The 26,509-nt window shown below is 42.4% G+C and overlaps 1 protein-coding gene across 1 annotated transcript in view; it reads left to right on the forward strand.

Annotated features, from left to right (window-relative positions):
- Positions 1 to 14,032: 14,032 nt before the first annotated feature.
- The window catches only part of st6galnac5a (ST6 (alpha-N-acetyl-neuraminyl-2,3-beta-galactosyl-1,3)-N-acetylgalactosaminide alpha-2,6-sialyltransferase 5a), a gene marked incomplete at both ends in the record, with an annotated part of 60,448 nt that continues 47,971 nt past the window's right edge, over positions 14,033 to 26,509 (forward strand). Inside the window, 2 exons of the mRNA XM_080725840.1 lie at positions 14,033 to 14,047; positions 17,100 to 17,309. Coding sequence (XP_080581966.1) covers positions 14,033 to 14,047; positions 17,100 to 17,309 — 225 coding nt within the window. The remainder of the gene's footprint in view (positions 14,048 to 17,099; positions 17,310 to 26,509) is intronic.

The raw sequence follows: 26,509 nt of genomic DNA on the forward strand, positions 1-26,509 counted from the left end.
TAGAAATTGAGCGTGTACCGTTGAGCAGCTTGCTTGTCTCTCCTGTCCTCTGAGGCGGCACTGATCTTTCTGGGGAGATCTCCCACTACAGAGACAGAGCGGTTTTCAAAAGCCCTCGCCGAAAATTAGATCTGTCCAACCAAATCACACATCCTGCTGGATACATGACTCTGCAAAATCCTGTGATGAAAAGGCGAGCAGATGCTTGGCAACAGCGGGACTCTATCATTGTACCATGTATAGCTCTGTGGATATTCTTCCCAACAAAGAGTGGTGTATAAAGTAAATGTGTAAATGTACTCAAGTAAAGTATTTTTTGCACACTTTTTGCAGTCAAACAGTCAAATTAGACCTTTTGTATTGGGATGATGAGGGGAGATTTACTATTGTTGAATGGGGTTTGTATAAGGCGGAAGCTTGTCTGGAAAGGCTACTAAAGCTTATTTTATCTGTCATAAAATGGTGTTGCTTGCCGAAAAGAACACATCTACAAGCCACCAACTGTCACAATGTGACACGTTGTTGGCATGTAGATATGACATGTCATGGAAACATGTTATCATTTTACTGTGTTACCATGGTGTTTCAACATGTTGGTCTGTATCATGATCAGTATCATGTCAGTATAATGGCCAGTATCCTGGTCAGTATCATATATATAATGTCATGGTCAGTATCATGTCAGTTCCATGGTCAGTATCATGGCCAGTATCCTGGTCAGTATCATATATATAATGTCATGGTCAGTATCATGTCAGTATCGGTCAATATCAGGGTCAGTATCATGGTCAGTATCATGGTCAGTATCACGCCAGTATCATTGTCAGTGTCATGTTAGTATGATGGTTAGTATCATGTCAGTATCATGTTAGTAATATGGTCAGTATCATGTTAGTGTGATGATGTATTGATGTATTTATTACCTTGCTTATTGTAAGTCACTCTGGATTAAGAGTGTCTGCTAAATGCCTAAACTGTAGGATGGTCAGTATCATGGTCAGTATCATATCAGTATCATGGTCAGAATCATGGTCAGTATCATGGTCAGTATCATATCAGTATCTTGTCAGTATCATGGTTAGTTTCATGGTTTATTTTGAATACCAATACATTGCTGTATTGTTTTCAGAATGTCTTTTACAGGACCTTGTAACTCTCTGAAACGACATAATTAATGCAATTATTTACTAGTAGAACTACTATGCCACAGAAATCCTAGAAACACTTATAAAAACTTCAAATTAACAAAAATGACAGTCATTTATATATATATTTTATTGAAATGGTAAAGTCAGCTGTAACCCTGAGCTGAACTGTATAGAAGAATAATAGGTCAATGTTAGTCCAGACTCTCTCCAGTCGGAATGGGATATGGAAGATGGTGGAGATAATAACACTATCACAGAGATATGTATTTGGAAAAGGGGGGGAAAACGTAATTGCTTTCACTGTAGATGTAGATGATAATACAGACATTTTGGATCATATACATCTCTCACATAGCAGTGCTTGCACATCACCTGCTCTGCCATTCCCATCCCAAGCCCCTTCAAAAGACTTCCATGGCCTGGATGATGAGACAGTGCATTTAGTTTCACCCAGCATTGTGGCGGCAGGGGTACAACTCTGCCAACACTGTGTGGAGCACTAGAAGCATGCAGCTAGAGCCAGAGGCATCTGCTGGCCTTGTGCTTCTGCAGACCGGCAGATGCCAACATTACTGTTAGACAGTCAGACAGACACACAATGGGCAGCGGGCTAGCAAACTGGCATGCAATCAGATCATAAAGTCGTATAAACAATCGCCAGTAAGTCAATTAGCCATTAGTCATTCAGCCAAATCATTTGTCTGCCAGACAGGGTGACAGCAGGCCTCTTGGCTGAGCGAGAGAAAGAAAGAAAGAAAGAAAGAAAGAAAGAAAGAAAGAAAGAAAGAAAGAAAGAAAGAAAGAAAGAAAGAAAGAAAGAAAGAAAGAAAGAAAGATTGATAGGATCTCAGGCTCCAATCTCTCCAGAAATGAGGCTGCCCTGCTCATGGGGAAAGTAGAAAGAAACTCACTCAGCACTGAAATTGCCTTGGACACGAACCGTAATCACCCTCATAACCACATATACAGAGTGAGGGTATACACTTGAATCTCAATAAAGATTTAAATGGAAGGTAAACAGTGGAAATGAGCGCACCAAACAGAGCAGATCTACAAGCCCCAAGCACTATGCATTGTGCGCTTATAGATTTTGCCGCTGAGTATACAGTAAATCACCTTTTAGGGGGAAATCTTTAAGTGGCGCTCCGTGAACAAAACTGTTTTGTTTGTTCAGCTTTCAGCATGATCACAGGTTTAAAAAGCCATTATAACACTGATTTATATTGCTGATTATTTGCAGTAAGTAAGTAAGCCTTGCCGAGCCATGAGGCCTATAGGGCAGTAGCCTATCTGATTCAGTAGCATGAGGCAGCTTGATGTACAAATACACCCCCTGGATATGACGCTAAGCAAATCTAAAGTCTATGGTGTTCATATGCTTATCAGCTTATGCCAATTCACAATGATGGAAATTAACAGCAGTTCATTTCCATCATTGTGAATTGGCATACGCATTAAACTACTGTATGTGTTTGTGGGTTAACATTAAAAAGTCTTACTATTTATTAATAATAACAATTGTGTCCCCTTAAGTTGATGTTCGGGTATTTGCCACATTTGCATATACATGGCCGTGGGATCTATCCTCATTTACCCATCCTAACTATCAGGAGCAGTGGCTGCCATTAATACGGTACCCAGGGAGTCAGGGACTCTTCGACACAGATTGTTTGGGAAAACAGTCGACCTTCCGCTTCCCAGACCTCTTTATTATTCATCCCAGACTGATGCGCAACATATTGCCTCATGGTTTGTTTTAGGCAACATACTGTGGCGAATGGGAGAGAAATGCAGGAGCAGTGAAACAGTGAAAAGCTATCTACATACAGTATTAACTCCAAGCTGGTTGACAGCATCGGGGGTCCAAGCCAGCGATGCATTGCCACAGGGCTGCTTTCCCATTTGGTAAAGTCAGGGGTCGAGTGCTTGTCTCGCCTCCGGCAGAAACACACCACAAAAGTCAGTCTTTCCACAGACCACCAGGTCTCTCTCTGTACCCATGGCCCAGTCACCCCTGAAACTTCATTCTCTCTTCTATCATGCCTGAGGGAACAATTTAATTAAAGTCCAACTTGGAGCATACAGTAGGAGAGCTACAGTAGAGCCCTGCAGCAGATGCCTCTCCAGGCAATGAATATCGAGAGAAATCCCCTTGGCAGACCACGTCCTGGCCCCGTTACAATAACTGTAAACACACACAACGGAGCAGATTGTTCCATAATCACGAAAGGCAATGTTAAATGCTATAATTTAATAGAAAGAGTGTCTGTTTGAACCTTGTTTGGGCATCTATTTCCATGAGAATGGCTTCAGTGATTGACACAGGATAATGGAATCCATTATGGGAAATTCTATCTATTTTCTAATTTATCTTCAGACCAACCTGAAAGGGCTTTGTTTTTGCATCCCCTCCGTTTGGTAGGCCTAATACGATCCATTCATTCTCCCTAATGACCTGCCATGTGTTATTATCACATGTTAACATTGCCTGCAAAAAAAAAGAAAGAAAGAAAGAAAGAAGAAAGAAAGAAAGAAAGAAAGAAAGAAAGAAAGAAAGAAAGAAAGAAAGAAAGAAACAGACATTGGGTTCCATACTCTGGGTGTATTTAGATGTATTTACCCCTGACAAAATTGCCTTGGTCTGGGTACTTATAGGGTAGGCTACTAAACATAGTTCTCTTTTGCTTCTGACAACTGTGGTGAAAGGTACTTCATATAGGAGTACAGGCAAAAAAGAAAAGAAAAGCTAAAAGAATACACAAATTCCCAATTAACATCATCATCCTGACCTAAATGCTGGTGCCATCCACCTGCATGCATGTGATATCCGCCGGTGACTCACCCCACACTAAGTGAGCCCCGCATTAAAACAGGCCTCCTCATCGTTTGTCATCAGGCCCAGGGGTAATGAACAGGGTGAATTGGATGTACTCTCTAATTATGGAAAGGACAAAAAGCCAGCCTGATTCCATCGTCAAGGTCTCCCTGCGGCAGCGCCGCGGGGAAGTGGCAGTCACTCGTAAATCAGGACGGGGATATAGATCTGCAGCAGATTAGGAAGAACATAAAAGCAGAAATATGGGCCTGCACGGGCCCCAGACAATCAACCATGCAGTGGCCGACGACAGGCAATAAGCAAGAACTCTGAATCCCCATTCGCGTTATGGGCGTCGTAAACACACCCGTGATCAACATTCTGCTACTATCCACTTGATAACAGGGGCTGTAGTAGCAGCGGTGGCTACAGTTCAGCATATCATCAACGTGGTCCCGGCCATTCACAGGCCTCTCAGTGAGGGCCATAATCTCTGTGTTACAAGGATCATTAACATTGATCAACATGCAAGTGATTGCAGTTTTTAAATTGTGCTGCGAGCAGAGGTGTCACACCAAATTCTGGGCCCTGGGTACAAGGATTCACTGCGGGCCCCCCATGAATGTTCTTCATAAGGGGAGGAGGTTTAACCCATTTAGACTGGGAACGCACACGCATACACATTATTTTGTGCTTTAACTATTGGAAAAAAAGCAGATATACAAGCTCACAGCGTGGCACCGAGTGCCGCACCATAGGTTTTAACCTTTTCATGTGAAGGACCCCCAAAATGATATGTATTTGGCCACGGACCCCATCTCAAAATATTTAGTTCCAGGGACCCCCCAGAAGCAAACTTTGAGTTACAAATGCTTAAAAAATACATATAGGTCTATTCAAAGATTTGCCCACATTTTCATGACTTTCCAAAAATAGCAGATCTACAAGCTTGCAGTGCGGCACTCGGTGCCGCGCTGTGAGCTTGTATATCTGCTATTTTTCAATAGCTAAAGTATAAAATAATTAAGGCCCCTCCACCTTGGGCCCTAGTAACTCAGTCCCACTCCCCGCCCCCCCTTATGACGCCCCTGTGGACCACCCCATGCTTTAGTAGACAGCCACAGAGGTAAACTGGCCCTGGGTGTTTATGACTGACATTATGGAAATAGGAGAGATGTTTTTATGGTTTATGTTATAGCTTTTGGACATTTGGGAGCCTTCACATAAAAACAAAAAGCCATAGAAAAGGTACAGTAATGGTTGTCTTGGTGTCATTGGGTTCAGCACTTGTCTAGAAAGGCTCAATTTATGTGTTAAAGCTGGAAATACTGTTGGAGGAAAAGAGTTCTCAGTTGTTCAGTCAGTGTGTTGAGCACTTACTTTGAGATTCAGTGTGTTTGTTTTGAAATCGTATATCACACATAGGCCTATTATACTTTCATCACGCATAGGCATTCATTGCGAAACTTGTGGTTGCTTGCTTGTTAATTTATCTGTGGAATAATGAATGATATGGAACAATTAATGACATCATCCCAAACCCAAATGCTGGTGATCAGGACTGTCAGCTTATTACTGGCTGGTAAAAGTAGGTCACCAAATAATGAGAAGCAGATAAGTTCCATTACTTTGATTAAGCAAGTGCACTGGGTTCTCTGTTGATTACCTCAAGCTGCCTCCTGGCAGGGAATCGTCGCTGTCCTAGGTGCTGAAGCGTCTCCTTCTGCCAGGTATAGTAGCTGCTTGGCGCTCTCCATGGTCCTGACCTGTAAAGAACCTCATTTTCAGAGGGACTTCACTTTATTTAACTTTATTCACTTTTTACCCCTATTTTCTCCCCAATATAGTTGTTATGCCAATGTATTCCACCCTGCACACATTGCTGTGTGTTGTTGTCACTGCTGTTGTATTCTACTGAATCACCTGCCAGTGAAGAGCCCCCACCAGGAGGATGTAGAGCCTTTGTCCTACTCCTCATGCCCAACACTCCCTGCTGACATGTGCCGCCCCAGCCCGTAGGAGTATGCATAGCCATGCTTCCCTTCACTAAAGCATGCAAACACAATTGGCCCGTGTTCGGATGCTTGACAAAGCCAGCTGCAACATGTGTTTGTGTGCTTTGTGATCAACGCCAGAGGAACCAACATAAAGTGCCTTATTTTTGGTGAAGTAAATCTCCAGTTGAATTGGGATGTTGTGACTGCAAAGGCCATAGCACACAATTCACATCCTTTTTTAAACCATTCAGTGGCCCCTCATTCCCTGTGGATCCCATCCTGTCATCCTGGAAGAGACCACCAGGATAGAAGTGTTTCATTATAAGATACAGGTGATCGGTGAGGTAATCAGATATTGATTTGCACTGACCCTTTCACCTGAGAGGACAAGTGGACCCAAACCATGCCAGGGTAGTGTACTGTTATCTTGGTGTATGCCACACAATGACTCGCCCATTTGTAGAGAATTATGGTGTAGAATGACTAATCTGTCCATTTCACGTTTTTCACATCTACATGTATGCAGACCAGTGCCTTTGGTTTTTGCACCACTGAGCGGATGAACTCTCAAATGTGCATTTGTCTTTGTATAATGACTGGTTTATGCACTGCAACCCTACCATAATATCCCACTCTATGTACTTGTCGATACACTGTTCTTGCTGACACAGTCTTATCACATCCTGTATTGACATTCTGTCACCCGAGGAAGAGTTGCTCTTCTGTTTTCGCTTACATATCGCACTAATGTGCAAGCATCACAGGCCCTATTTACCGATTTCTGTCCCATAGATCGAAATGCAGATGTCAGTTAAGTCCCTGTTCCTATTGAAAACACTAGACAGTTAAGCTATCTGTGTCTGAACTTGAAGCTCATACTGAGTTAGATGTTTTCCTCTTGCCATCTTGATCCAAAAGAGGCCCTGCTCATCTTTTTTATACACACATAGCCTGATGGAATGTTAATTGCTTAATTGTATCATGCAGTACACCTGTATAGAACCAGATGCATCTGGTACATTTCTATATTTCTCCACCTACTCAGATTAAATTAGGCTGAGCGAGCCTGCACCAGACTGTGGTGACACTGAAGTAAATGATGACCTCATGTTCACTACTGGAGTTGAACGAAACAAAAAAAGAATTGTGCGAGCAACTTATTTGTTCTAACAACCATTAGTGTGTGTGCTGCTGGGATGCCACAGAGGATGCATGGGACAGTTACAACTAGACCTCATCTCCATATTCATTCGGATGCACCACTATATTAGATCTGGGATTTTGTCCTTTGCACTTGTTCAGGGAGTTGAAAATGACTTGTTGTCTGTTGGGAGTTAATAATGCAGCTGCCCACTGTCACAGAACATAGCACAATCAGGCCATTGCCCACGGACAGAAGAGAGACGCTAATACTATGGAAACATACAGTACACAGTAAATAACTCTCAGCATGGTCTACTGTGAAGTCACACTAACAGAACACTGTACATCAGGTGTGACTGCTCTTAATCCCCATGCATGTACTGTAGGTACTTTCATGCACCAAATTTTGGAGGTGTTTTTCTTTTCTTTTTTCTTTTTTTTTTTTTTTAAATCTTACACACCTGTGCAAGGAGTCTTATTCAAAGCGTTGAACGGTAAGTGTGCAGATACTGTAAGAATTGACTGTAATGCTCACAGACACATTGACAGGGCCTATAGATTGTTGCAGAGATTGAACCTGTTACAAGATGGTGTCTCTAACCAGCAGGTCGCCCTGCCCCCATGCTGCTCAAATCAAGGATTGTCCTTTTGCACCTGTGTGCAAGGAGGAGCACACAGTGAACACCCTGGATGTTCATTTAACTCAGTGTACAAAAGGAGCCACTCTATGAGTTAAATTAACACTGAGGACTTGACTGTGCACTGATGGAGAATAGCCGCTCACCAACACTGCTGTACTGTCAGTAGGTCCCACTGTCCCTGTTAATAAACACAAATAAAGCAGCATGTTCCCTCTCCCTGACACTGCTGTATCCACACTGCTGTGCTGGAAGCCGTACACACACACACACACACACACACACACTGGTGTGCGTGCACACACACACACACACACACACACACACACACTGGTGTGCGTGCACACACACACACACACACACACACACACACACAAACACACACACACACACACACACAGGTGTGCGTGCACACACACACACACACACACACACACACACACACACACACACACACACACACACACACACACACACACACACACACACACACACACACAGAAACCTTTCCATGACAGTGGAGTGTGAAGTGAGTGGTGCCTTTATGTATGCTCAAAATGTCCCAAGAAGCGTTTGTAGCCTGGTTCCAGCCAATAGACCCGCCCACTCTCAGAGTGGACTGTTTCTCTGGTCTGGAATTGTGTTCATAATAAGTGATTTCTGGAGCCGAAATGACGGCTCCTCCAATTAGCGCCGGGGGTTTGGGGTGGGTTTAACAAATAACCAATCTGTGCCGTCAAAGTCCCTCCGCTCCAGAAATCGCTCAAACAGGGCACAATGTCAAGCTTCAGCTGAGTCAGAAAACAGGCTATGGCCAATGCCAAGCTTTGTGGGACATACGGACATAAGGATGGACATACACGGGTCAGTGACGTGACGCCCCAAAAAATGTGTTTTTAAAAAAACTTTAAATTGCAGGCATAAAAGTTATTTACTTTTGTTCTACTCACTCTCAACCTTATGGAAATACATTTTGTTTTTAGATATTTTATTGGAATCAGACTTTATTCAGCAGTTTGTTGTACTTGTGCCTAAAATCGTCATATGGTGTGACATGAAAATAATTGTTCATAAAATGAAAATGGAGTACATCTTTCTTAAAGCCATACTGTGTAAGTTGCCCAACTAGTGGTCATTAGCCCTATAGCAAACCGCGGTCGCGTCCGCGTCTTTCGTCCGTTTTTCGTACCTTCAGACCCCCGCGTCTGCCTCCACCTCGCTGAGATCTATCTTTTAAGGGGTCCCTTGTTCCTGTGCGTTCAGTAATTCCAGAGATACGGACTCCTTCACCCTGCCTGGTAGGCGAAATTACCTAGAGAAGGGATGGTACAAACGGGCGACAACAAATATGGCTGCCATAGCGAGTATTAGCGACCCCACTTCAAGATGCGCTGTGATTGGCCGGCAGTTGTATAACCCTCGCTGTGATTGGCCGGTAGTGTGATGACGCAATTTTGGCGCGAGATCCGGTCCACGGCAAGGATCTCAGTTTACATATAGAGAAGGCTTTACAGGCTGAAATTCACGGCGCGGATCTTCTAAAACTTTTGTGATTTAATAGTTAGGAGAATTTTAAGATTTGTTTTATAAAAAAAGTTACATAGTACAACTTTAAGTTACTCACTTTATCAAAGTCCTTTATCATAACTAACCAGTGATCCACTATAGTTTTTTGAAAATTAATTATATCTGTATATTTTTTTCATAATCGACACTCTGTGTGAGGCCCATGTTCATGATCTTACAACATATTTTAAATGTATTCTGTCAAAACTTTCTCTAAAATTACACAAATATTTGTGACTCTTCCTGATAATATTCTCTATGTAATCCATAAACATTTTTTTGGTTTAATCATTAATAAAGGTATGATTTCTCACTATTTGGAATGTCACACCAAATGATTTAGTGTCACACCGTATGATCATATCTTCATGTGTCAAAGCAAACTGTGTTTTAACCTACCTATTAGTGAGTACTGAACTTTACTGATTGATTAAACAATTACCCAGGATAACATGGCCTTAATATTTCTGAACAGGATATTATTGTAGGGCTTTAACATGGGATAAGAAAGAATTGTAGTAGTAGATGGATGATGAGGATGTGCACAGGAATGCTACGCACACCTAAGTCTTCTGCCGGCCCACGGCAGAAGGATCCTAAAGGGACAATAAGGCGCATAGCCACACTTGGAGCCAAGGCATTGAAGGCAACATTTTATTAACACCAATTAGTGGAAACAGAACTCAGCATTCAGGTAAATTGCTTTTTTCCGAAGTCTCCTGAACTTGAACACAGCATTTTGTGTTGAACAAATGTAATTAGGAATCATGACATTACACCACATCTCCACTAGCTAAAGAGTGCTGGGTTGCGCAACTCTGAAAATAGCTGATCTACAAGCTCTTGCAGCACAACGTGTTGAGAGCTTGTAGATCAGCTATTTTCGCTAGTTTTGTCTCGGGTCCTACCTTAACACTGTCCACTGTCCAGTCCAGTGAGTCAAAGTACAAAAGTATTAGATCAGATTAGATTATACATTTAGACTGTATTGTACATCAGCCAGTCGTATTTGGTGAGGGTAGCAAACCGGCTGCCTTGTTGCGGTTCTGCTATGCCACAGACAACCTCCTGCTCTTCGTAGAAAATGCAGTCTCGCCCCTTTGGCTCCTCTCTCCTTGCTGGGTCATTGTTTAGTTTCTCCCTGTACTTTCTCGTTCTCTCAGCACTTGTCATTTTCCAGCTGACAAAAGAAAATGGAATGTATAGTTTAAGACAAAGAGAAAATATTGTTTAGATTGAAACAATATGTTAAGGTTTCTGTGAAGGGGTTTCTGCTCTGTCTGATGAATTTGAAGTATCACTGAATGAAGCTAAATTACATTTTATGTAAAAAGGTTTAAAACAAATGTTTAAATGTACAAAAGAAACATGGAACTTTGTTATTTGTTGTTATATCTGTAGTTAAATACAGTATAAATCATATGGTGTGACAGTCAAGTCATATGGTGTGACAAGCAGACATGTCACACCATATGATTAAGTGTCACACCATATTACTGTTTTCTCCATTTAGGTTTACCTTGAGGCTACTATGTACACATTAGCATGCTAACAGCATGCTAGCTATAACAAAGCAGCCTAGATCTACATGGAAATATGACCAAAACTTCAAATAACTTAAGCTTTTTTTAAAGAAAAGGTGTCACACCAAAAGACATCCAGAATGGTGAGTTTGTCAACGTTTCAACAAGATGGCATTTCATGAAAATGTTAAAATCATAACTCACCTCAGACACCTGTCTTGCAGTTGTGCTGGGAGTGCTGAATAGCCTTACAGAAGAAGGACCTCTCTAGCCAATAGGTGTCCAAATAATTGCCTGTTTAATGTTTCCAAACTAGTGTCACACCAAATGATTTTGGGTTGGGGGACAAAATGTTTTTGATCAGAAATGACTGAAAACATTATGCTTTGACTTTGAAAAGATATAGGCTCAAAATAGACATTTTTTTTAGCCTAAATTCATTTTCAAATGATTTTTAGCAATTATTTTTCTTAGTTTTATTCAAGTTCCCACTTTGAGAAACAAGGTCAGGACAGTCACACCATATGAGTTTTGCCATGTTTGGTTGAAGATTCTGAAGAAATGAGGAATGAAATGTTTTAATCTTGAGTAAGTTCACATAAAGCTTAATGTCCTGCACAATATTCAGAAGGTTTTTGACAAATATATTTTTTATTTATACATGTTTGACACCGAGGACAGCGAAAACGTTACGTCACGTCACCCACCCACATACACACAATGCCAGATGTAGGAGCGGTTAGCACCGCTCAAAAATCACTCCCATGTGAAGTGAGCTGTGCTGCTGCAGCTGCTGCTGATGATGATAATGATGATGATAGACCCACATGACGTCTCATCATTAAATTGTCCAATCAAATTTTACGCTTACGTAATAAGTGTGCGTACTGCGTATGTATGATTACAATCCCTATTATCTAAGGGATTGTAATATCTAGTGCTCAATTGATACACTGCCCATCTTGCATGGACATAGACACATGGACATACACACAAAGTCACATATCGGTGTTCAAAAAATCAAACATCCTTCATTTGAGATGATGTGTGGTTGTGCTGCTCCTGCTGCAGCTACTGTTGCACCTTGTCTACATGATGTTGTGCAGTCAGTCTCCCATTGCTACCTCTGGTGATTGTGATAGTGACGTGGATTGTGGATTAGTGCCTGGTTTATACTTTTTCTGTACGCGAAAATAGCAGATCTACAAGCTCACAGCGCCTCGCGATGCGATGCGTTGTGAGCTTGTAGACCTGCTATATTGTCAGCGCATTAGTGCCTCCACAAGGTATTGTGCCTCTCCCTCTCAGGAGGGCCCATTCATTCCATATAAGCAGATTATGCTGCGCACAATCACCGGCCATGGGGTGAAACATTCAACAGTCCCCGTCTGTCTGTGGCTAAATGCACTAAGTGAATTCTGTGGGTTAATGTCTATTGTGTAGCAGATTGCCATGATGGAGAGACTGGCAGTGATACCGCTGGTTTTGGGAGATTATTTGGATTATCTATGTCAGTCTAAAAACACCTCTGATGTGCACAGGTGTTCACATGCATGTGTCACACTTGCGCGCACACACACACACACAAACTGCATGCACATCTACTTTAAAGGGCTAGTTCACCCCTAAAATGACTTTTTTTCTATCGATTGACGATTACTCACCCCATGGAAAGTTGAATTCAAGTTTTTGTCGCATTCCTAAATCAATAATTTGAGGAGACTCTTTGTGTCTCCATAGGGAACAAAGCAGGCACTTTGTGTCGCCATATTAAAAAAAACTGCTGGTCATCAAATTATTGGCTTAGGAATGCTACAAAAACTAAAAGATATCCATGAATTCAAGTCTCCAGGGGGTGAGTAATCCATAGAAAAATTGTTTTAATTTTTTTGGGTGAACTATCGAGGACTTGCACCTGAGTTACTGTACTACTCTCAATTTTGTGATACAGTACCATGATTAGGAGTGGGTTTATGATATTGTTGGACCAGCCAGCCATTATAGATTTGGATCATATACATAGGGGAAGGCAATAACAATTGAACAAAACGCTCTTATCACCCGCTTGCAGCCAGGTAGTCGTTTTAATTAAAAAAAACACTCAGCTGCATGGCTCACACTTGCACTTCAGACTTCAAACACGGGGGGTTTATAACCACACAGAGGGGATATACAGCCAACATGTGTCCCCTAGGGGCGTCCACATTTTTCCCAATGACCCTATAAGCGCGACGGTGGTGGCACGGGGGCTGCAAGAGAAAGGAGCGCTTGTTTTCGGTGATGACGATGGAGGCACGCCGTCTCAGGTGACCATGAACCACGTGAGACACCGCCGAGCAAGCGGTAGCGAGCGAGTCACCGCGTCGAGCGTTACGCCGGTCGCATGAGCCGACTCAGCGCCGTTAGTTATGTGCCGTTATGGACAGAATAGTAAATATTCGTCCCCCGCGCCTTTCGGCACCTCCGCGCAGTAGTGAACACAGCAAAGCGCTCCCTACCTCCTTGCCCACCACTGGCCCCCACCGTTGTGCTTAGGTTCCTTGGGAAACGCCAGGTCGCCCCCTAGGGTATAGGTACCCTCACAAAAAACAAGCAGTAATCCTAGTCTCTATACTGCCTCCCCCTGGCCTGATGGAGGGGAAAGAAACTGGTTGTAAAAACGTGTTCCTTCCAAGCACTACGTCCAGCTGGGGAAAATCCCCCTGTCAGGTGGTAAGAAGCGGCTTGGACTCCTCAGGCATAGAAGGAAGCATGAGGTCAGTCCGTTTGCTCTCCCCATGGCAGATTCAGTGTATGCCCAGGATTACATGAGACAATTGACAACCGGGTGGAAAAAACGGGTTACAAAAATCGTGGGATGAAGTAGAAAAAAGAAAGAAAGAAAGAAAAGAAGAAAGAAAAAACGCTCCTCAGCTGGCTCACACTCGCACTTCAGACTTCAAACACAGGGGGCTTTATGACCACACAGAGGGATATACAGCCAACATCTGTCGCCTTGGTCTCTCTCCGCTGTATGAAATGCTGCTGGAGTTCTGCTATAAGACACTCAGGCTGCCTGCACAGTGCTGGACGGATGCCGCGCCTCTGATGGCTTGAGGCGGACCCGGGATGCGAACGGTCCTGATGAGACTCACCATGAGAAAAAGTGGAACCACACGTGCAGCAGACCCGCAGGAATAATAAGGCAGCGATAGGATCGAAAATGAAGACACCTATGGTAAAGTATAGCCTATCAATGTATAATCCGTCAGACAACTGTTCACATTGTTCTCTTTGGCGCTTCAATCCCATAACACTGTGCAGGCTGTTATAGCCATGTCGGATCAAAAGATTATGTCAACAGTAGATATTATCCAGCTGTGCCGCGCATCTGTGTCAATCGACTGTTATAGGCTATATTTCACAGTGAAATGCAACGCACTTTAATATTTTGACCAACTGTTAATTCACAAATAAAAATATCGTGCTCAGTTGTATTCCTTGCATGGGCTATAGGCTACAGTATTTGTTTTTATATGCTAAATCTAGAATGCCGTTAAATGCCAGCTGATTTATGTGATTGTGTTTTTCCCGATGTTTTCTGTTTCTTCACGAATGAAAAGTATTTCGACCTCTTTGTCTTTGTTGTCCACCTGTAACTTAATTTGAAATTATAGTAGCTCCGAATGATCCTATAAACTTAGGAACATCGACCAACTTCAACTCCAAATTCATAAAACAGGGAGTGGCGTCCGGAGGGATGGGTTTCAGGTTCTAAGGCAAGCCATTGCGCAAAGCCCCTCACCTCATTAGGCTACTTATTATTTAGCTATTATTATCTTACATTAAAAAAATCATCTTAAATGTATCCCTATCCTGATAGAGATTTGCATTTTCAGCGAAGAGTGAAACTCTTTGATTTGTGATTACACCGAGATTATGGGTTTTGTGGTAATTAGTCTGTAGACAATTAAGAGCACAGCTGGCTCAAATGCAGTACAGCCTAGCTAGTTAACTCCTTAGCAAATGTGTAAACTCACTGATCCATCAAACACACATCAGCAGCTCCATGACTGCATGCGTCATCAGAGGGATTCTGGATTCAAGAAGCCTAGCCTACTCTGTTTTATTTTTATTTTCTTAAGAAGTAGCAATATCACAATATAAAAATATTCTGTTATTAAGTAAAAGTAGGCTATTCAAAATGGTACTCGAGTAAAATTACAATAGCATTGGCATCAAAAGATATACTTATAATATATATTATACAGTAGGCTACCAACATCATCAAACTTTTCTTCCCCGCAAAAATACCAGATGTAGGCTACAAGCTCACAAAGAGTCGTTGCACGAATAGCTCAAGTAGCCTAGAAAATATGTCTATATGTCTATGAAGTATAGGTTTCATGTTAATAATCTAAATATGCAGAGTAACTAAATAATATGTGAAATAATTGTCTCTGGGACGTAGAGTAGAAGTAGGCTACAGAATAAAGTAGGCTTATCAAAAAATGGAAAAACTCTAACTTGTGTAAAGTAAAAAATACCTCGAAATTGTACTTAAGTATACAGTCTAGCCATGGATTATCTGTTTCCCTCTGCTTCCGTTCTCTGTGTCTTCCTCGGTCACTCCAACCACCTGCATGTCCTCTCTCACTGCATCCATAAACCTCCTCTTCTCCCCCTGCCTGGAAGCTCCATCTTGCATCCTTCTCCCAATGTACAGTACTTGAGTAATTGTACTTTTTCCCCCCAATGACTGTCATTCACTCTGAAAAACATTACATAGTCATTGTTTAACAAGAATAGGCTATGGCGAGAACTGGGAATAACATTATCCTAAAATGTAGACACTACCGTATAGTTGGATGATTTAATTCATGATGCATAAACTAGATGAAAGAGTCTAGGTATTGATCGCTTTTCCTATAACTGCAAAAGTATTACTACTATTGTTGCATTGCTTAGAGAGTAGGTGACACTGTAGGCATACAACTCATTGTTGGAGCTGCTGGACTTTACACAATGAGGTTGTACCATAACATTAACCGTATATTTTAGATGTATAAAATGCAGAGATATTGCTATTCTTTAAGAAGAAGACTGCTATGCTGCCAGCATCAGTCAAGAGGTTAATAAATGACATCTTATGACTTTGTGATGCTCAAAAACTGGTGAATGTTTAGTTTTTTCCCTTTCTACCTTTCCACCCACCGCTGTGCTCTGTAGCTTGATTTATTGGCTGGGGAGTATGCTCACTAATATAGCCAATAGCCACATGTGCTTTTTTCCGTAGAACAATCTCATGTGGTCTTTTAACATTTTATTCTTCATATGTTAAATTCAAACGTGATTGTTCATCACGAAAATAATAAATGCAGTTTTTCCTCAAGATTAAAAGTGCTTTCACTGGACGCAAAGATGTTTGTTCTGGCGAAAATCTATTTTCACTGCTAGTGAACACAGCTTTAAGCACACTCTAGTTGATTGATTGATTGATTGATCGATTGATCGATTGATTGATTGATTGATGATTGATTGATTGATTGATTGATTGATTGATCGATCGATTGAATCATCAGCAGTTCGCATATAGGAAAAGCACAAGACCGTACAGAAAGCACTCTGGCTTGTTTACATTAGGGTTCTTTTGTACTCGGTGATATGCATAAGGCCAACTATTTGAAAAGGTTTTGTGATTGTCAGGGACCCCCATACAACTGTCTATGGAGTGAACCAGCTGGAACCAGCTCAGTGACCTGGGTGTTCCCGGACACCACTTTGAGAAACCAGTGGGTTTAGTAGATGATGATGGTGATGATGATGATGATGGTGGTGGTGGTGGTGATGATGACGATTAAGGCCCTTTAGTTCAGTGGTTCTCCAAGTGGATTCCAGGGAATCTGTGGGGTTTAAATTGACCCATACAAGTCTGTAACTCTGACAGTGTACAAATGGAACCAAATGAACTCACTAGGGTTCATTTGTACACTGTTAGAGTCAAGGGGAAACCTTGACATTTGCAAATTTGAGAAACACTGCTTTAGTTACTCCCAGAATTCTTCAGGTTTAAGTATTTAATGCATGAAATGCAGAAGGTTTTCTTCTGGGGGGGATGCCCCCTGGACCCAAAGGAAGCTAGAAACGCCTCTGGAAAGATGTAACTAGGCTACACAATACACTGAGAGTAATGTGCGCTGATGTGCACTGGGTTCCTAACAATGTCTCTTAGCTCTTAGTCAAAGTCGTATGACTAATTTGCCAACATCTGTCTCTCTTGTTTGTTTCAGCGCCATGGGGTAGCCGTGTTCCTCGTGATAACTCTGTGTGCCAGCTTGTTCCTTATGTATAACGGCAGCTTCAACAATACTTCAAGAGAGGCGAACGACACCCGCATCCGACAGCATGAGCAGCTACCAGAGCCTACTAAAGCCTGTGTCAAGGTACCGAAGCCTCACCCGCCCGTCCTCCAGGGATACAGCGGGATCATCGACCATAAGGTAAACATCCGTGGCTAAACGGCTCGGCGGGTGGATCTGGTTTGGAATGTCGTCGCTGTTTGGGTAGAAACCTCATATGTCCAAAACTATTTGTTTTTTATTGTTATAAAAAAAAAACATTTAAAAATAGTGAAAATAGCTAGATCTACAAGCACACTGTAGGCTTATAGATCTTTTTTTCTACTTTTGTATAATGAAGTGGTGCATTAATCTATGAAAAAACAAACATTTGAAATATGGAGATATGAGGTTTCTACTAGTCAGCTGCCCTTTCTTTCACATAAGGTTTTAGGTCACACACATGCATAAACATGGATACATGTACAGTAGCTGTACATGCATGTGTACTGTACATACAACTGACAGAGGTTCTGTGTGAACGCAGAATGACGGACACACACACACACACACACACACACACACACACACACACACACACACACACACACACACACACACACACACACACTACACAGGGATCCTTCTTGTTTCTTTCTTTAATTAACAACAGCAGTCATCTGTTCGACTCCTAAGAGAGAGCTCCTCTGCTGTGATTCATCACAATCCTCTCAAGCCCAGTGTTACGGCACACTCAATACCCACCTGTCGTTACTAATAATAGCTCGGAGTACGAATGAAATCCTTGGCCGGCCGGTTCTCACTTTCTAATTGATAAGCCTTGGTGAATCTAAAGGAGGTGAACTCTGACGTCACTGTAAGGGCTATATTGACTTCCACATTTGCCAACAAGCCTCCAGGAGAGAACAATCAATGTGCATACTGGGGGATTTGAGGCAACGTGAGTAAAGCAAAGCAGAACTAATAATGAGTGATCTTTTCGTGCTGCGTCTGAGACACAGGTGTTCATTTTTTACATTTATATTTTATATACTGTAGGCTTACATTTCTACGTACAGTGTCCATGCATTCAGGAGCAACTGAGAGGGATGTTTAACAAAGTCCCTCTGTCATCTCTATTAAAGTTTATTTATGGTAGAGTCACGTGGATTATCGACTGGGGGCGGATTACGAAGTATAAGCCTAATTGAAATTCAGTCAGTATTACTTGTTCAAAAGTGTGGACCAAACTGCATAAACTGTTTGGCTTGCAGCTCTCGTGCAAATCAGAATTAGTGCACTGTTTACAGATGCAGTTCACACAGCAATTGAGTGGCACGCAAGTAAATATGAAATGAGTCAGTCATATTTTAATCCAGTTGACAAGGCAAGGCAGAAGCCATTTTTTCCCTCGCTGCCTGAAATGTCAATATTCAGTGACCGCACACGTTTTGATTTGATGAGGATTCAGCTGTAACGCGTCAGTAAAAGTCAGCTATGGATAAGAATTGATTTTCCCCTACTGACAGGGGCAGGGGCGTCACAAGGGGTAGGAAAGTGGGACTGAGTTACTAGGGCCCAAGGTGGTGGATGGGCCTTAATTATTTTATACTTTAGCTATTGAAAAATAGCAGATATACAAGCTCACAGCGCGGCACCGAGTGCCGCGCTGCGAGCTTGTAGATCTGCTATTTTTGAAAAGTCGTGAGAATGTGTGCAAATCTTTGAATATATGTATTTGTTAAGCGAACATTTGTAACTCAAATTTTGCTTCTGTGGGGTCCCTGGAACTCAATATTTTGAGATGGGGTTCCGTGGCCAAATACATACCATTTTGGGGGTCCTTCACATGAAAAGGTTTGAGCTCCACTGACATAGAAACATAGGTTTTTTCAAAAAACCTCAGAAGGATTTGAAATTTTCAAAGATTTTCATGATTTTTCTAAAATAGCAGATCTACAAGCTCGCAGCGCGGCACTCGGTGCCGCGCTGTGAGCTTGTATGTCTGCTATTTTTCAATAGTTAAAGCACAGGGGCCCCGCAGTGAATCCTTGTACCCAGGGCCCAGAATTTGGTGTGACGCCCCTGGACAGGGGCAGCGAGGCGTCAAAAAGCAAGGCCCCAATCTTTTTATTCTTCCTGTTGGCAGTAAACTTACTGACATTTTGGGGCGATGACGGATATCAGTTGGGGCTCCAATGAACATTCCTAATACTTCTTCACAAACCTCTACTGTACATCATGTCACAACAGCATTCTCTGTACTCTGTATTTATGGTGCTTCTATAGTGCTTTATCAAAGCATAATACATCAACTTCCCCGAGTCAGTGTCTATTCTAAAAATTAACATACATTTACACAACCAACTGATTTATGGTAAATTGTCTGCCATCTTATCTTAAGTATTTCAGCAGTAGTTTTTTAATTAAGCTAAAGAATTTGCATCCGAAAAATGTATGACAAGGTTGTTTATCCAATTATTTTTTTGGGATAGGAGGACAGCCATCTAGGAGAGGGTCTGTGTGTGTGTGTGTGTGTGTGTGTGTGTGTGTGTGTGTGTGTGTGTGTGTGTGTGTGTGCGTGCGTGCGTGCGTGCGTGCGTGCGTGCGTGCGTGCGTGCGTGTGTGTGTGTGTGTTTTTGTCTGTGGGCCTAATCTCGCAAACCACTGGACCAATCAGTCCAAAATTGCTTTTGCATGCTGCCAGCAGGCCAAGGAAGTTACTTAACACATTTATTTCTATCTTTTTGCCCCCTATGACTGGAAGTCTATGGCGGTTGGACCGAGGTGAAACGTGAAGAGTGAAATATATGGTCACATGCCATAGCTGTAGATCAGGGGTTCCGAAACCTTTTTGTCTCAGGGCACCCCATAAATATTTCTTTAATCCGAGGCACCCCTACATTATAATTTTCACTCCCAGCACCTTATATTTACTGGTATAGCATATCGTCGTTGGTCGGGTGGAAACCTTGTATGTCCAAAACCGTTCGTTTTGTATTTATCATCTACAAAATACTAAACTAGTGAAAACAGCCGATCTACAAGCACACAACGCCTCGCATCGATATTTTAGTGATTATGTTGCGAGGAAAGCGTTGAGATAATAGCCATTTTGGTTAGAATGACTGAAAATAACTTTGTACTTCAAGTTTAAAATTATACTAAAGGATATTTTTGTGTCCAAATAAATTCCAAATATTATCAAATGATCTCGCGGCACCCCTGGACTGCCGTCGCGGCACCCCATGGCCAGGGTGCCCCGTCACCCACTTTGAAAACCCCTGCCATAGATGACTGACGTAATAGACTGGCCACATGACACAAGATCCACATGGAGGCCACGTCGTTATAGATCCCATTGTGTTGTCATAACATTTGTTGAAGTCAAACTTTTTCTGGGCTTACCGAAAGTGAACACGTTCTCTGTGGATACAGTTGTTTTGTATTCGATGTCTGTCTGTTGACAGACTCGAAACGATAAAATATGTACTATTTCTCTCCATTAATTAGCTGCCATCTGGTTGTGTTTGTATTCCCTTCAGAGGGGCATTATATAGGCTTGTACCTCATAACCTCCTCAGAAAACCTCACTTAAATGAATTTATGTTGCCGGCAGATTGTGGAAATTAAACAATATAAATCACAAGCACCTTGAGTTCTCACCAATCACTCATGATGGTTGGTTTTAAAATCTTGGAGTTGCAAGAACTGTTGAAAAGAACTTTGGCAAGGCAATGTGGTTGTGGTTGTGGTTTTCTCCATATCACTGACATTTTGTTCTTATTACCATGCCTTGTTTCTGCAAGGTACAGTATGCTGCAGCCTTAAGTGCCTCATGAAGTAAAAGTGCAAGTGCATAAGCAAACTTATGAAGACCTTTAAATTGAGATCATAGCTGAAAATGTTACATCAACATTGTTCTCATGAGGCATTATTGTTATTCAAGATTCACATCTTATACGAGTACGAGCAGCAATAAAAACAATAACACAGAAATAAAACCATATGCGCCTTGCACAGTGCAGTATGTGTGTATGTATCTCTATGTTTATGTACATCTGCATGGTGTGCAGCCTTGATATGTAAAATATCATGTACCAGTGTGCGTGATATGTGTTTAAATATTAAGGCAGGTTATTGAGGGGGGCTAGTGTATGTGTGATTGTGTGACTCAGGCGGGGAAATCTCGCTCTTTCGAACGACCATCATTTCGACAACGGAGCGTCGGGAGGGTTAGCGACTCACCCCACGGAGGTTAGGGTTAGGGTAAGGGTTTGGTTTGGGTGTCGAAAAGATGACACATAGAAACAGCACATAGAAACAGCGAAACACTCCCGACTCAGGCTCCCTCTCACAGCCAGCTGGAGGGGAGGGGGGATTTGCATTTCTGAAGCTTGTTAATAGTTCTTCCTTGTCTGGTCGTTCATAAACCTGATTGTCTGGGGGAAGTAGCTATCTCGCCGCCTACTGCCACTGCCACTGCCACTGGCTTAACTTGCCAAGTGGCGGTGTGCAGGTGTCTTGTGGGCATGCATGCGTGCGTGCAAAACATTGCTTGGTAAAAGGGTGCCATAGAAATGCAGACCATTAAGTCTCATGGAAAGTCTTTTCTATGTTGTCAACTTGACTTAGACTGAACTGAGGGCTTAGATTGAATTGAGGGCTAACAATGTTAATTGGCTTGGATGCCAGTCAGCTAGAGATGAGAGGAAGAGTGTGGGAAACTCACAAAGCGTGCTGAGGACAGAGAGAGAGAGTGAGCCAGAGAGGAACATGAAATTCGGTTTGGAAGACTGAGAATGTTAGCCTTCTGCAGACCGGTCTGGCCCCAAGCACTGACTGGGTGGAGCCAATCGGCATCTGTCAGTAAGTTGAGGGCCCTGAGCGCTGACACCAGGGGCGTCACAAGGGGGGGGGGAGTGGGACTGAGTTACTAGGGCCCAAGGTGGAGGGGCCTTAATTATTGAATATTAATTTAATTGAATATTGAATATACAAGCTCACAGCGCGGCTGCAAGCTTGTAGACCGCTATTTTTGAAAAGTTGTGAAAATGTGTGCAAATCTTTGACTACATGTATTTTTTTTTTTAAACAATATGTTTTTTTTTGTTTTTCATTTTTTAAAGAGACATACAAAACAACATATACAGGACAATAATATGCTACATACAGACGAAACAAGCAAAAAAGAAAATACAACAACATACAGAAAGAAAAAAAAAAACCTGACACTAACACGACACATAAGAGTATTAAATACATATATTTTTTAAGCGCACATTTGTAACTCATTTTGCTTCTGGGGGGTCCCTGGAACTAAATATTTTGAGATGGTGTTCCGTGGTCAAATTCATATCATTTTGTGGGTCCTTCACATGAAAAGGTTTGGGCACCACTGACATAGAAACCTAGGTTTTTAAAAAAAACCTTAGAAGGATTTGAAATATTCAAAGACTTGCCCAAACTTTTGCGATATCTTTAAAAAATAGCAGATCTACAAGCTCGCAGCGCGGCACCGAGTGCTGCGCTGCGAGCTTGTAGATCTGCTATTTTTCATTAGTTAAAGTACCCAGGGCCCAGAATTTTGTGCGACACCCCTGGCTGACACTGATTGGCTCTTTCACTTTCATCACAAGTCAGGATCACATGAATAATATTCAAGCGACCGGGAAGGTTTACTAGGCTATGAGAACGTTGAAAAAAAAAAGAAAAAATACAACTAGTCCACCAGTCCTGATCAGTTATCAGGGAGCGAATGAGAAAAGAGAGTGGAATCAGGGAATATATAAGGGTATAAGGGCAGAGAAAACAAGACGAGGCCAGACAAAGAAAGCGTTAGAGAGACTGAGACAAGAGGCAAGAGAAGGAGGGAGAGACATAATGGAATAGCTGGGGTGAATGTATAATATCCCTGGAGACATCCACTTCTCCACACACCATCCTCCTGTTTGATTTTACCAGTAAGGGGGAGGGGGCTGGAATCCACTTATTTCTGTCTCTCTGTGGACATGGGAGATATAGAGCACAGGTTTTGTCAATGGGTGGCAGGGAGGCAAACTGGAAAAGAGAGGAAAATAAGAAAAATAACAATAAAAGAAAGAAAGAAAGAATTTGTAAGGTTATTGTGTCAATTTAACCTCAACCTGGCGTCCTTAATTTGGCATACGCCCCCCAAAAAGGTTATTTTTACATACTCACGATGCATCACATTGCGACACATTGTGAGCTTTTTTGGGGTCCTTGGCATCAGGCAGGTGCATACATACTGTAGACCTCAAAGGGGGCTTGAGCCCCTGCCCTTTTATCCGTCTGTAAAAAGTGCCCTCTCCAGACCATGCATGCAAGTTTTTACTATGGTGAAAGAATTGCAAATGCCATACCTAAAGGCAGTATTCAAGATAATTACCTTGTCCAAACTCTCCTGAACTTGAATGCAGCTAGCTTCTTATGTTGAAAGAATTATTGAAAATAGCTGACGTCCAAACTCACAACACGTCGCAGCGTGACGTGTCGTGAGCTTGGAGGTCTGCTATTTTCAATATTTTCACCAAAAGGCCCTTTTAGAAATTTGAACCCCTGCCTCTGCAACATTCTCTGCACGTCCCTGCTTGAAAGGTTTGAGAACCCTGAAACAGAGACAGCACCAGCCACCTCTCTCAGACACACAGCTGACATAACAGGGATGGGCAGGTGTCGAGGGACTAATGGAAGATGTAACACAGGGCGCGGAGCGACCTATCAAGTGCTATTGCCGTCAGGTTGGAAGGGGTCACACTTACTGTTCGCTGACCTGCCGTCAAACAAGGCATTTGAAGGTTTTGCTCTTGGGGGTAGCACTGATGGCGTACTGTTCAAAAACGTGCTCCTACTCGTAGCTATACACTGCCCTAGAGAGCAGTTACTGCTCAAACTAAAAGAGATGCCCTATAAAGCATACAGTACTAGATAGTATAGAGCACCGAAGTCTGACGTAATTTACACATCCTACCTGGCTCGCGTTTTTTCCCCCATTCTGAATTCCCATAGACTTTTTTTGCCAGACCCATGAAATGGGTAGGCCTACATAAGCAAATGTCGGTCTGTCCGGGTTTTCTATATAAAGGGTATATATGATGATGACATGATGATGACATGCCTACAAAAGGCATGATGTCATAAATGATGATGACAGACAGGGGGTCTGGCACAACCAGGTTGACCTGGTCTAGTTTATACTGTATAGCGTGAAATAAGAACTGTGTTTCTAAAATAAACAAATGATCCAGGTCGTTTGACTCATATGGATATGAAAAATCAACTGACATTGAGAAATTGAAACTGTATCAAATATGACACAGAGTCACCTCCCTGACAATATCACCGAGACAGATTGTTTATTTTTGGACCTCAATGCCAATATGAGACGGTTTTAAGATGACCCAATGTTATTCTCCACAAAACATCTGCGACCGCGACCCAGGGGAGGAACGAGTGACGTCAGGACTTCGATACTCTACTTAGAAGTAACTAACCGTTACATTCTGGCCACAATATTCAGAACACAAAAAAGGCAGGTGCCCTTGTGCGCACAGTACACCAAAAGGAGGACCAGCGAGACACTGACAACAAACAAAAGATCTACATGAGAGTTTCGTGTTTTTTTCTTGTTTTTTTTTGCCACATCTCAGCTGGAGGGACTGGGTGACTTTGATAAGACCATGTGTACACTGTGGTTGATAGCAAAGCCCAAGGAGAATGAAGCCATCTGTGTCAAGGAGACATGACGAGGCACTGCTCTCCCCATGCAGGCCAGGGGTGTCGCACCAAATTCTGGGCCCTGGGTACAAGGATTCACTGTGGGCCCCCCATGAATGTTCTTCATAGGGAGAGGGGGGGTTTAACCCATTTAGACTGGGAACGCATTATTACACATTATTTTGTGCTTTAACTATTGAAAAATAGCAGATATACAAGCTCACAGTGCGGCACCGAGTGCCGCCCTGCGAGCTTGTAGATCTGCTATTTTTTGAAAACCCTATGTTTCTATGTCAGTGGTGCTCACACTTTTTCACGTGAAGGACCCCCAAAATGATATGTATTTGGCCATGGACCCCCATCTCAAAATATTTAGTTCCAGGGACCCCCCAGAAGCAAAATTTGAGTAAAAAATGTTCGCTTAAATAATACATATATTCAAAGATTTGCACACATTTTCGCGACTTTTCAAAAATAGCAGATCTACAAGCTCGCAGCGCGGCACTCGGTGCCGCGCTGTGAGCTTGTAGATCTGCTATTTTTTATAGCTAAAGTATAGTTCAATAGCTAAAGTATTGGGCCTATAGTAACTTAGTCCCACTTCCTCCCCCCTTGTGACACCCCTGCATGCAGTGGCAGCTGGAAAAGTGAGATGGTTAATATTTCATCTCAGGCAGACAGCCACGTCTTGCATGGGTTTTCTGAGCAACAAAGGCATTTTTCATCCTTCATTAGGATTTCACTGTGCAATCAAACAGCCGGAGGGTGAGACAGAAAACTCCCCAATTAGGGCTTTTATAGCCAAGGAAATTGGATCGCTTTGCTGTGAATTAGTTGTTGTTGCACAATGTGGGAGTGTGGTCATGGTTGTGAACGTGACATAGACATACAGCACAGCATGTCTGCACGTGAGTACATCTTTGTTGGCATAGAACCTGAATTGTGCGAGAGAAAAAAACACTAATGAACACTAAAACATAAAAAAGTATAGACATTAATAAACACTAAATGCTGCCAGATACTCTGAGGCCATGTGAGAATGCTATTAGTCCTCTATTTTGGCTGACAAGAGGAGAGAGAATGTTGGCATTTCGCTATGCCCCAGTGATCCCAATAGGGACACATTCTGAGATCCCAACTTGTCTCCAATGCAATCCCTTCTCGCCAAACATAACAGCTTCAGGCCTCTTCCAATGCAAGCCTGAAAAGCAATTACGGATGAAGGGGGACGTTGCCTCTCCATAAGCATTCCCTCGACGGAGTAATCTCACACCCATTGCGTTTTGGCATTCTCTGGTTAGGGGGAATCACTGGTGAACTCATACATTCCCCCACACAAAGAGAGACATTTTCCCGCAGCCAGCATCGTCGTGAGCTGAATGGCTGATTTCGCGCTTTTTCTGTGTTTTAACCTTTGGCGTTTGGTAAGATGAAGCCCGTTGGGTACCCTTTTTAGCTGTGAAGGATGTGGAAAAGGTTAAACTATGATAAATGGATGATACATCAATACGTATGAAGGGCTGGCTGTTTTGACACCAGTAAGAGCACAGACATGAAAGGGTGGAAGTAAACATTCAAACGGTGTCCTTTTCTGCCCTTTGTTGTTTCCCCAACGCTCTCTCTCT

Source organism: Nannobrachium achirus (genome assembly GCF_963921795.1).
Source record: "Nannobrachium achirus genome assembly, chromosome: 5".
NCBI classification, from domain to species: Eukaryota; Metazoa; Chordata; class Actinopteri; order Myctophiformes; family Myctophidae; genus Nannobrachium; species Nannobrachium achirus.